Source organism: Vanessa cardui, chromosome 7, assembly GCF_905220365.1.
Source record: "Vanessa cardui chromosome 7, ilVanCard2.1, whole genome shotgun sequence".
NCBI classification, from domain to species: domain Eukaryota; kingdom Metazoa; phylum Arthropoda; class Insecta; order Lepidoptera; family Nymphalidae; genus Vanessa; species Vanessa cardui.
In genome coordinates, this window is record NC_061129.1 from 8,081,771 (window position 1) to 8,095,852 (window position 14,082).

At 31.0% G+C, this 14,082-nt stretch overlaps 1 protein-coding gene across 1 annotated transcript in view; it reads left to right on the forward strand.

Annotated features, from left to right (window-relative positions):
• LOC124531374 overlaps positions 1 to 11,907 on the forward strand; it is a 37,748-nt gene extending 25,841 nt beyond the window's left edge. The window contains exons 2-6 of the mRNA XM_047105928.1: positions 7,763 to 7,955; positions 8,252 to 8,490; positions 9,372 to 9,632; positions 9,985 to 10,143; positions 11,248 to 11,907. Of these exons, the coding sequence (XP_046961884.1) occupies positions 7,934 to 7,955; positions 8,252 to 8,490; positions 9,372 to 9,632; positions 9,985 to 10,143; positions 11,248 to 11,397 (831 nt within the window). The 5' untranslated portion in view covers positions 7,763 to 7,933 and the 3' untranslated portion in view covers positions 11,398 to 11,907. The remainder of the gene's footprint in view (positions 1 to 7,762; positions 7,956 to 8,251; positions 8,491 to 9,371; positions 9,633 to 9,984; positions 10,144 to 11,247) is intronic.
• Positions 11,908 to 14,082: the final 2,175 nt, after the last annotated feature.

Consider the following 14,082-nt stretch of genomic DNA (forward strand, 5'->3'; position numbering starts at 1 on the left):
TTTTGTTTGAAAGGGCATGTTTTACAGGTGGTCCCATTGTCAGATCAGGATCTGATGATGGGATCCTGGAGAAATCGAGGGAACTCCTCAAATTTTATAGGCACACCTATAGTGATTTCGGTTTTATTCAAAGTGCCTTGGTCATATGCTCACGAAAAGTGACATTTGATGAAGTGGAACTGATGATGAAGACCACAACTTGTAATCAGAAACTATTAGTAAGTAACTATTTTACGTCAAGCAATTGATGTTAGTAAACATGCCTATGATGAAGTCTAGCTGATGGTGGACTACCAGGAGAATTCCTCAATGATTAACGGCATTGCATCGGGAAAAATGGTATTGTCTAATTGGCGATGAGCAGTTAACATTAGCTATTGTAACTTAGGTAACGCTTAATTTGAGTTGCAGTCCACATCGTATTGAAACGGCGTTGAGTTATGTTTAGAGTCGAAAGCCGAAATGTACTGAGTATAATAAAGTGAATGACAAATACTACCAATTGTAATTATAAATAACAAAACAACACTGAAAAACATTAAATAAATTTTTATAAATAAAAAAAAAACCGCCTTCAAAAATGAACTAAAAAGAAAAAAATAATCAGTTACATCCATATCCAATTTACGATTTTTTAATCACCTTTTGAAGTCGGTGCCAACAAAGTAAATAAATTCCTATATTGAAATCATTTAATTTGTATCGATAGTAGGGTTTGTCTAATGGTGTCATCTATACAATAAATAGATTTAGTTTTTGTATGTATGTATTGTGTATTATGTACCTATATTAGCATTGTTGGCACCGACTTTGAGAGGTGATTAAAAAATCGTTAATTGGATATGGATGTAACTGATTATTTTTTTCTTATTAGTTCATTTTTGAAGGCGGTTTTTTTTTATTTATAAAAATTGATTACAGTAGAAATATCTATACGCAATGGTGACCACTTACCATCAGGGAGTCCAATTTGCCAATGAAAAAAAAAATAAACAAAGGAAAGGTGAATTATTCTTACTTCTTAGCATGATGACTTTAAGTACGTACTTAGGTCCAGCTTGTCAGATTGTTTAACGTTTATGGTCATTACCTCGCTGTCTAAGATCATAGCGTAAAGTTTTAGTGCCTATTATCCCAACACCCCCTCCCCCTTAATAAACGCAATATAAATAAACAAGGAAATTACCTCTCTAATTTTAATTATTTAAAATTGGAGAGGTAATTTTTGAAATTAGCGCGATTAATTATATAAACTTTCCAGCTTCATTATATGTATTTAAGTATATAAGTTGCTCACCGCCTTGAATTGCATTTAGCGTTACAGCCCAACCCTCATAAATCGTAACGTGACGTATATTGTAGTGTATGCAAATTTTCTCAATAAAATGTTATATTTAACGTAAGATCTTTTTTCAAATCGAACGAAGAGATTCAGAAAAAGTTGCATTAAAAAGTATTACCTATATAAAACATTGATTTTATTAAATTATAATGTATAATGTAACAATGACGTCATAACAAATCTTATTCACTTTTGAAAATATCAAAATAAACTTATTTCAATATTGCAATAAACATATTTCCTCTATCACAACAATAATCTACAAGACATGTAACAGATGCATCTTAAAACTATCCCTAGAATCGCATGCATGTGATGCAGTGCATATTATGTTTTGTTAAAATTATCTCTAGGATACCAAATGAAATAAATACGTACATAAATAAGTTGCATATATTACATTGCTCATTTAGTTTCGTTTAAAGTATAGTGAAACGAAAATATCCTCGTTTCGATGCCTGATTAGGTATTCCACTGGCGTTGTGCTTATCAGTAACATTGAGATGTTGAATTAACATTGCCGGCGCGACAGCGACCACGGTCGTCAGTCGTCACCAAGTACCGCGTTACACATGAACATTCCTGGATAGCATCACTAATGCGATCGACCTAATGCCTACTTCACTTTCCGACCGACCTAATTTAACGGGCAACATTGAAACTTAATATGATTTAAGGTTGAAGTCATAAACAATACCTTGTCAATTCGCAAACGATATACGTATTTGAATGTATTGATTTTGTGTATGAACGTTTTTATTTTTATTTTATTATGAATATTTTTTCATCATTCGTATTTGGTTAATTAGAAAAGGCCACTTCTTAAATACGTCTTATCCCTCGTTCAAGGTTTTTTTTAGTAAATAGATTTTGATTATTTTAAAAAATATTTTTAATAGATTACATGAGGGATTTTATGAGGGATCCCTAAATATTAAACTTTGTAACTGCTTCATTGGTTCAAGCCCTGCATAGGAGCGATAAAAAGCAATTGTATTTTTCTATCAAGAAATTCTTAACAGTGTTTATTTGTGGCTGCAATTGTGCTCATACTTCTGAGCATAATGCAGTTGATTCCACGCTTGAACTATACTCTACATCTTCGGTTAAGTCGGATTACCATCCTCTCGGATTAAGAGAAAGGAGGAATGGACATCTTGCATCGATGTCTGCGAACACACTTGTGAACTAATATCTTCGGGGATTAAGTAGTCTCCATCGAGGCTGACCTCAGTGACCAAAATCGGTTCGAGAGACATCTAGGCGGATTTCTAAATAGGCTAGCTAGCCCATGCCTACGAATGAGATGAACGAATGAATGAAATAACAAAAATATATTTGTATTATTATTAAAAATATATATTGTATATGTAACATGATACGAAAAAAAAATTATATAAGTATATATACATATATCCCACTGAGTTTCTTATGCCGGTTCTTCTCAGGTCTGAGGTTTTAAATTCCGAACCGGTGGTAGATTTTTGACAAGCAATAAGAAAGTGTAATCACTTCTATTTTTAATAAAGATTTTTGACTTTGATGAATATTTTTGAATACGGATGTTTTTCTTATTGACTGACAGTCACCGTTAAAACTACGATCAGTATTACATTTTATATTTAGAGAAAATAAATAACATTATATTTTCATACAAAATTGATGAATAAATAAATAATAACAGATAAGCCTAAAGATTAATTTCCATATTTCTAACAATGAAAATGTTAATTTTCATACATTTAATCCCTTAGGGTGCCCATTCGTGTATATACAACTTGTTAGGGCTCACCTTCATTTTAATAAAAACAAAATTTACACGCTATACTTCCTTATATTTCAAAATTTTATTGAGTCCATAATTATATATACTATAACTGAATGTTCTACAATGCTAAATTTGGTTTAGATAAAAGTGAATTTAAATGATGAGTTAGCGGCATAGTAATCCGAACTAGAGTGCATTGTGAAGCACAGCGCGCTGCAGACGCGATGCCGTAGAGCTGTATTTCCAGTGGCCACATGTTATTTAATCTACGAAAACAGGAAATTGCAGCGTTTGGAAAATCGTGACCAATTTATGTTGTACTACTCTAATTCTATAAAATTATAAGTAACTGTACGTACGTATATACTCGGGTAATTCGTTTGATCAGTTAAAAGTAAAATTTAATCAAAAGAAACCGACGTCGGAATGTATTTCCGAATAGTTGGAACACATTATTTTGTAGTTACCGTAAGTTTTGTCCTAAATCACTAAAGACTAATTACCTACTAATTAACGTTCGAACCTTTCGAGGGTAAAACTGTTTTGTTCTCTTTCAGTCCTAAAGTTGTTTTTTTTTTACAATTGGCAGCGCAATTTATGAATGTTTATAAAATATGTTAATATAATATTTTATTAAAGTTACAAGAATTTTTGCTTTTAGTTAATATTTATTCCAAGGTAAAATGCGGTATCGCAGGTCAGTACCTTATACTACAAAAAACATCGTGTTTTAAGATTTAATAAGATTGAGATAAGCCTGTTGCCGTAAAAGAAAATTCCTGATTTTACTTACTCGTGTAGATAAGCTCATATTAATTAAGAAAGTACGTGATTAATTAACTTACATGTTTTTGGTATGACACGAAATTATACGTTTTAAATTCAATAAGTACCTATAATTACACTGGCTCAGTCAGTATACAAAACACATTTTTAATGAATGTTGTTTGATGATTGAATGGATTGATTACGTTGGAAATTTGAGATGATTGAATAAAAAATAAATTGGCTACCAAATGGCTCTTACCTCTATCAAATTTCCATCTCATGTCATAAATGCGATTAATAATTTAAGTAATATGTGTTCGTCTCTAACCGAAAACATACAGTTTAATATTGAAGAATTGTACGTACGAACAATGTTTATTGTTTAAAAGCTATAACAATAAATCACTGTTATTTTTAGTACATCATAAAACCATTTAAACATAACACGGGTCTTTCGTTTCTTCAAAACAAATCCAATGCCGAAAAGGATGGGGTCTAATAAATAAATACAAATTAAAAATCGTAAACGTTAACCCAAAATTTATTACTTTAATGTACAATGCCAGCTAGCGCTTACCTAGCTCGACGACGGAACCTAGCAATTCAGAGAGGTCGTTATTTGGTCGGTGCCTATTTTAAACCCCTAATGCAAAAATACCTGTTTATAAAAAATTAAACACGTTTTATTATTTATTTATTTTTACTAATTTTATTGTTATTATTTAATGGATTGATGAATATTTTAAATTTTACAACACTGCGAATTCATAAATCGTCTATTAACCGACTATGCAAAGTAAGAAAAATAAACGTGAACGCAAAATATTAATCTACATCTAAAATAATTTTAAATAATTCTCGGAATCATCGCTGTCATCACACCTGTTAGAGATATAAAAATAAAACATTAAGCTCTCATAATAAATCTACTCTAGGAATTTTATTGGATAGGATTTTTATGTTACTTTTCATTAAAAAGCTTAGCATCAGAGATCTACTTCCATGAATTGTCAAAGCTTTAACGTGCTGTTACCTCTTTTACTAACCGACCCAATATAGTTATCATTTCAATTTACCAACTATTAATAAAATGCCAAATACAACTAATACGATTCGAATTGCAATTATCATAAACTCATAGTTGAAAAGAGAACGGTTATTTAGAACAAATAATGTTCCAGATAATTAATGAATGAATGAATTAATGAATGGATGTACTATACATCCTCTAAAATCTAAACTAATAAACATATTTTCGCCCTTTTGCTTTCATTGACATAATTTATGTTTATAGTTTATCTCGTGCTCATTGGCCAATATTTATTTATTTTATTTCGATATCACCAATAACGAATAAACATGTACAATATATATATTTGAATTAATCTTACCAATTCAAATATGCCATCTGGCTGAACTAGATAAATAAATCAGTATTTCAGATATCAGCGCTCTTCCTCGGGATTCACACAAGATTTCTTGCTTTAAGATTAACATCGTGAGGTTGACTGCATGTGTTGTGTTGCTATCGAATAAATATTCATCAACCCGACGTAGTGCGCACAAAAACTGCCGTTGGTCCAGCTCGTTTGGGACACTTTACCAACGCGATTTCATATTATTAATTATTTGAAAAGACAAATGCAACTAATTAAAATATTCTGTAGGGTTAATTATGTAGAATCTCTTAACATAATTTATATTTCTACAATTATAAATACGACAATTTGTATGTATGCTTCAATACCAAAACACTAAAACGAATTTGATGGTTATGAAACAAGATTGAACCCCAGGGTTTTCTAAACATACATATGTTTAAAAAGGTTTCCTATCGAAATGTCTCTTTATCTACGATTTCAAAATTAATTATGAAAACAAATTAAGCATATAATACATATTTTTTTATTAGTTAAACATCTGCGAATATTATTTTTTCCCCTTATAATTGTGTCAAGGACAAATTATGATATCTCCAATTCAATTTCATCCGTCGTGTATAACGAACACCTGATTGAGTCAGTAATGGGAATTTGATAGCTAGCAGGCTTAATCATGACCAGGCATATTTTGAATCTCAAATTATACATAACTAGCGACTCGCCCCGTCTTCGCACGGGTGCAATGCTGATACTAAATATACTACAGAATTTGTTTATTTACGACATCATATTAGAAACTTCTGAAACTTCCGTCAGCGTTTCTTTACTATATTGAACATGTATTGTATACAAAAACCTCCTATCGAATGACTCTATCTATAATTTAATCGTAATTTTAAATATCTAAGCATATATAGGGACAGACAGCGGTAAGCGACTTTATTTTATACTATATAAAGATAAAGAAGATACATTATTTTAGTTATAACTTCAACAGATTAAGCATATTACTGTTGTTCATAATTCGTAAAATAAATACATTTTAAGGCGGATTTCCAGGCGGCGAACCATATTGGCGTACGTGAGATATATAGAGATACAGCTCTTGATTACCTTCATTTAATTTAAATTATAGTTTACATACCGTATAAGTGAATCCCCATTGTTAATTCGAGTCTATGTTCGAATTTTTTACATTTTTATACGATGTATGGATACAAAGTACATAGATAAATGATTGTAATTGATTGTGAAAAGCAAAATTTATACCATAATTTTTTTTTTCAGTGAATAAAATCATAAAAAATATTACATGTTAAATTAAACATTTTATATTCTGGATTTAATTACTTATTGCAGAAATAAGCTTAAGTAATTTGAAGTATTCACTCGTGCGCTAACAAATAACAGGCTATAATGAAAATGCTGACATTTGATAGCTTATATATTACTTATATGTTGTATATTTGAATTGTTTCTATAAGATTTGCCTGGTCTTTATACTTTCTATTACTATATATCAAGTAGTGTGATATACGCTTTTTCCCCCAAAATACTTCTGAATGGATATATTATAATATCTTTACGCTATCAAGGTATGTAATTATTGCTAAGAATATTTGATAAAAGGTCGTTAGTATGGCGGCCATTTCGGCCGCTTCCCTTAATTAGGCTGATTCATAATGATGGTACGAGTATGACCGACTGAATATTAAGAACAGACACATTTAAACAGCCATTAAGCTAAAACTACTACTCAGCTCTTGCAGTCTTCGAACATTATGCTCAACAAAATGAAACCTTCCCGAGAATTAAACCATATAACAATGTCCTCCACGCCCACATTTATCTAGTGATTAAATTAACGAAAACGGGAATCTGTACGAGTATTAAAATTGTTAAAATAATTATATGTATCCATCTGTCTATCTGTTTCTCTTTCTCGGTCAAACTTCTGAACCGTATGTGATGAATTTTTGGTATAGATGACTTCTGTACATTTGATATAACATTTATTATGTAATTTTATGTATTTTTATATCATTTTATTATCTAAAGTATGTATTAGTGTATGATAGAGATATATATTATTTATACATTGTATTTATAAATGTAGGAAGTATTAGTGTGTAAATATTTGTATGTAAGTTTATGACTGCAAACACGCCTACGCCGATGGTTTTGAAATCTCCCTTTGATTGCATTGTCTGGAAGAGATGGCTAACAAGCCATAAGTCCGCCCGTTCTACAACACTATTAATGTACTTCTTTTGTTTTTTTTTTAATATTTTTTTTTATTTTATTAATTTTGTGTTACTTTCTTTTTTTTTGTTTTTTGTTTGTGTGCAATAAAGAATAATTCATTCATTCAATTCATTCAAATTGTTGATCCAACCCAATGATATTCTAATAAAAACATCATTGATCCAACCCAAAAAATACGACTTATGAAAGAAAAAAAAGACTTATTATAATAATTGATGTATGTGTCTTTGTTTCCAGATAGGGCCAATTACAGAATTGCGATGGCAATCTGGTGGAAAAAAAACTCAAGAGGACAACAACATTGCAATTCATGTCATTCCACCCGATGGAGAAGAAGATGACGAGTTCGTGCCGCCGCTGCGCGTGCGCCGAAAACTCAGCACTCCTCTTAGTTCAATCCCCGGTTCTATGGATGGATTTTCTGGACAAGGTATATAAAAATAGTTTAAAATAACTTTGACTTTTAATTCTATTATTTTATTTTTAACGAACTTGTAATTTTTTTTTTTGTAATTAACAACAGTAATTCATCGTACGTGTCATCAATCGAACTCATCTTAATTCACAAACATTACTAGACAACTTATGAGTACGGATCATATCAGATATAGGTACAAACCATCTATAAATACAGAATATATTAAACAAAAAATCTTACAGATGTTTATTCAATACACTTACATACGAATGTAAATACATTTTAAATACTTTTTTTTCTTTTTACAGATCTCCTTCGTACATCACCGATGCGCTGTCTGTCTCCTTTAGATCGTACCAAGCGCCGCTTTAGCACCATGGTCTCCAGTGCTGCGGCCGCTGCAGTTTCGCGCCGTCTTTCCGCGACCATCGGCTGGTGTCTCGCGACATCTACGCAAGTCAAACCACAGATCGTTAGACAGGGACGAGCGCTGTGCCTACAATACATAAAAACTCAAATACGCCGATCGCCCACCTGCCCAAAAAAGGTAAAGAGATTATTATTTTAATATTCTTCATGATTTGCGATTTACCCATAATAATTCCACCAAGTAAAAGTAAACATATACAATATGTTTTTAAAGCGATATGTAACTCGAAGTTACATAAAACATCGTATTCGTGACGGCATCCATTAACTAGTTACATTTCACAGCATAAATAATCTAATGGTATGCAAACTTTGTACCCTCATCATCATAATATTATGCAGTCGTTTATTCTCGTTTCAGAAGACTGATTTGTATTATAAAAGATGGTATTTATTCAGAAGCCACATTTAACATCTCTTGTTTCATAGAATATCCATACAAAGAATACAATGTTGACATAATTAGTATATGCAATATGATATGTTAATAGCAGCGCCACCTACCAGATCAAATGTAAACAATAAGTGTATGAAAAATACGCAAATAAACTTGAAAATCGGACCACTCATTAAAAAGTGTTCAATGACACACCCATGTACAGAAATCACAACCTAGACATTAGGTTACCTATACTTTAAATTTGCGCACGATAAAATATATTTGCTTATGATTAAATATTTGATGACATAATATGCTGTGACGGCTTATCATATCTAAAGAAAATTCTGAATTCAAACTCAACAAGCGTTACTGAATTTTCATTCTTAATTTGGGCTGTAGTTCGTCTAGTGACCATTTTCTAGCTTCTTACCTATTAAACTAATATTCAAATAACGTGAGATGCGCTTGCGTTATTTATTTTGTTTCTTATTTTATGGTATTAGTTGGCGGATCTAATGCGTCTCCAATCTCCAGAATTAAGATGTTATGCCCCTTGTGCTTGTAGCTAGATACACTGGCTCACTCACCAAGTTTGTTTTAATCGTTAAAATTTTCAGCAAATAGTGCTCAAGCGTCTTCAAAGAATGTTAGAAACAGAATGCGGGGAAGAAGCTGTAAATAACACGGACACTGGCGTGCTGGCTGCTTTACGCGCACTCTGTGCTGCTTTAGAGAGAAAACGACCTGATGCCTTCAGACACGTAGCCAGACAAGCTACCCGTGCTCCTTCCGCCATGCTGCGATCAGACACCGCACTCGCTGAATTGACCCTCGCTCTTGCCCGCCGCATCACCAGAGAAAATATTACATGGTCCAAGGTAATCAATCATAAATACCTTTAATCGTTTTACTAGGTACTGGCTACCTATCCCGGTTTCGCTCGGGTAGAGAACGGTCTACATACAAGATCCATAGGAAAAAAAGTCATTCCGATTAGAATTTTCCGACAATTAATACCTCCATTTTATTCGTAAACCACTCTATTCATTAAATCCTGTAAAATCTAATGAAAATTTATTGGGCATTGTATTAATCGTATAGAGCTGTCTTCACACTATGTCTGTACATACATACATATGCATACTTACGTCGATATTCCTTAGTGATCAGTTGTATAACTATATACACTATGTATAACTTTACATTAATTTCTAATATTTTCTCTTACAGATTGCAGCCGTGTATTGTATTTGTGGAGCTCTAGCTAGAGAGGCTGCAGAGGCTGCAGATGGCGAACCAGCTCTTGAATTGGTGGCAGCACCAGCCGCAGCGATTGCGGATCTACTTCACGAGGATCCAGGATCTTGGATCGCCTCACATGGTGGATGGGTATAACTTAAAACTCACTTTAATAATAATCGTATGATATCTCTTCAAAAAGTTGTTTTTTTTTATTAATCGATTGAAATTTTTAAGAAATCAAAATAAATGATTTAAACATTCTTCGTTTTAAGTTCAAATACCTTGTTATGTTCATATTAAAATAATTTCACAAGCTACAAAAAGTGAATAATATGTTACGCTAAAATGGATCCCTACCGACCACTACCTACTGAATGCAAGATTAAAATAAGATAAAAGAGCCATAAATTTAAAGAAAAAACTGATTTACCTGATTACCTTGTATACGATATATTTTATTCGTGACAAATAAAAAGTTCAAAAAGGCATGACAAGTTTATGTAAAGATTTTTTTTCTTTTGTGTAAATAAGAACTGAATGCATAAATAAACATGACACGTGATACATGGACCCACATTGATAGATCGCGCACGTAGATACAAATATACATATATGTATATTTATTTTTATGAGTAGCTTTTTATATTGTATATCTATTACACGTATTTTTTTCTTAAATCTCTTCAAACTAATACCCTTACTACGTGCGTGTTTTATCGCAATATTTCTTTCTTTTAAATAATATAATAATCATATACGATATGATACAAGATCAGTATCTCGTTACTCGAAGGCTGACCACCTATTGAGCGCTTTTCTTATTGATTGTCAAATGAAACATTAAATATAAAATACCCTGACACGAGAACAAAAGACTAATCTCTCTCTCCTGTGCTTATGTGTGTTATTATTCTCTTCTGATATTGCGGTCTGGCTTCCTAGTTTTTTGCTCCACTTCGCTCTATTTGACGTATCGTCTTTAGAAACATTGCAAATTTGCAGGAACTAAGAGAGAAAAAAACTAATAATTAAAATGGATAATAATTCGTTAATAATTGTTATTAATGAAATTAAGTTTGTACTGTTTGTCTCTACTATGATTTAATAAATAAAAATAACTTACCTCTTTGTATATGATGAGATCTTATATAATGTGTAAAATATACAAAATAAATGATATAGCTTAAACTAAAAATTTTATTCGTACACGTACGAATAAACCTTATGAATCATTACTTATCTTTTTTTCAGAATGGGCTTATAGAACGTCTTCGAATCAGTGAACGAGATCACCGATCTGAAAAGACACTCCGAGTAATGGTTTCATTCTTCGTGATGGCTTGTCTCATTCTAATGTTGTTACGATGGGTCCTGCGTGCCCACCCAGCATACTATGACTAATTATGTACCTATATAGATAAAAAAACCAAATAGATTTTCTGAAGACACATATTGTAAACAATTAAATCATTTCCCTGGAGGTCAGTTTTGGAGTTCTGTTGATAGATATAATATATAAAAAAACAACACTAGTTTCATTTTATTTTGTTTATTTTCTTTAAGTTTGGTTATATATTTGGAGTTTATACTTCTTATCATTAATATCAAAACAGTCAAACCACACTATGGATTTTAATCGTTGATTTTCTCATTTTTTTTTTAAACGTTCTTCATCAAACCAAACTTAAATAACGATTAAAAATTATATCATGTATACAATACGTGGCTATGTTTTTGAATTTCTTAGCATATTTATAGATTTAATCGTCTTTACGAAAACTCGCCTGTTTCTTAAAATATATGTTCCTGAAATGTATTATTTAAATTTTAGCTGCTTGTGTGCCTTTATAATATGTTACTAGAATACGTGCCCAAAATAGCACAAATAAAGAAAAAGAGTTGTAATATAAAGCATAGTTTTTTTTTAGATAATAACTTTTTTTGTATATAAAGGAAAGCTTTTGCTTACCTGTTTAAAGTATTATAATATTTAAAAGTCTGTATTAATTTATAAATAACATTTTATGCATAGTTTAATAAATATATATATATTTACATGTGATTCTGTATTATTTGCTAACCTCGCAAAGAAGTATAAATTAGACAAAAGTTTAATATTTCATTTATTTTTGTATAACATGGAAATGTTTATTTTAAAATAAAATATTATACCTACATTTGATTTATTCGATTTCTTAGCATTCGGAAAAACGATGATATTTCAGTCTATGAAACAGGATGGTAACTGCTACCTCTGTTAATTCTTAATAGCGATTATATGATTAGTCGACCAAAAAATACGGAATATTTATAACTGTTAACGTTGACTGAGTGCCGGTTGTATAAAAACGACTGTTATTTTCATCAAAGCGTCACCAAAATGACTAAAATGACTGACAGCGTTTTTGCCGGAATAATAAAAGGTAGAATTAAATGAATCTAATTTTATGCCAAGAAAAAGTATTTATTTTGCCATAATACTTTCTTTTGTGACTTTTGATTAGGAAAAATAAACGTTTTCAAATGCATTAGTTTTCAAACACAGTAATGCTAATAAGCTATTAGTGGGATATAGATATAGGTAGTATCATTGAAGATCGGCTGAATAGGGGAATCTAAAAAAAGGGATATAGTAAATTAATATAAAATGGATATAGTTTATGACTTGTCAAAATGTTAATATTAAAATATCACTTACAAATAGGTAGTGTACAACAGATCTGTTATAATATAATAATTATTATTGGACTTATATTGTATATTGATATATTATCATCTGTGTTTTAAATTATATATCTATCCCCTCGAGTAACACACATCGCGGAAAGCGCGGGAATATAAAATATATGATTTGGGCGAGGGTGAAGAGGGTGTGTCAATGATGTTGTAGTAAACAGATATGTTATTAACGCGCAAAAAGTGAAGACTAGAAAACGTCCTAATTGGGACGTTTGCCTTTAGTCGTTTTACGTAGTAATACGTTATAATACATCATAATTACGTAGTGATACGTTATAATACATCATAATTACGTAGTAATACGTTCTGCGTAATTAAAACATCTAGTTATCCCTTTTACTTATTGTTTTTATCAAGCTATCCTTTTTACTTTTAACGAAATATAAAAATAAACTAAAATAAACGGTCCCCGGCGCGGCACACTTTTTTCTGTTGTTTAGCATGGATATAACATATCTGTTTATTAGAATATCATTGCGCTCCACACAATGAAGTTACAGTTAGTAGGACTTCGGACTATTCTAATAGTAAAAGTAGGGATTATCTTCGTGTGTAAAGAAAGACACACTCCATATAGTTTTTAAGAGTATTGAGTATGGTAGTTGACACTTACAAGTTTTACTACAGATTGATTGATTTTCCATGATTCGATCGCAAGGCAAGCAAGACTAAAGTTAAATTTTGTATACATCAACTATGATAAATTCTGTTAGTTGTTACTTTATTACTTAGTCGTAACCAATTAAAGCGCATGATAAAAGTGTTTTAAAATATAAATAACAAAATTATGAGTGTCAGGCAAAGAAACTATAATATTTTTAGTAATTAGTAATTTTCTTTGTAAATAAACAATACGTAGTAATAAAAAAATTAAAACTATTTTCAATCTATCGAAATTCGAAACACATCAGCATTTGACATTACTTTCTTAGTGTTGCAAAGTCAAATATTTTTTAAAAAACCTGTGCTGAAGCGCCATCTAGTGGTAAGAAACAATAAGTTAACAGTTACAAGTTCCTCCTTGAATAAAAACATATTTCGAGTGCTAACTTTGAAACTTTTAAGGTGGTGTCCAAATATATAGTTACGAGTTTTCTGTTAAAAAAACGTATGTATCAAAATCCATTTTTATCTATAAAATAAATCATAATAAGACACAACGCTGGCAATTACTGCACATATTTCATCAATTGGTTAGAAATATATTCATTAATTATATTATAAATTGTATCAAAATTGGGCAGTAATTTACATAACAGCCATCTCCAAGACTTTTAAGGTTTTTTTTAAGATAACATTTTATTTCTCCATTTACATGCTAGATTATTTATCTACATAATGTATCTG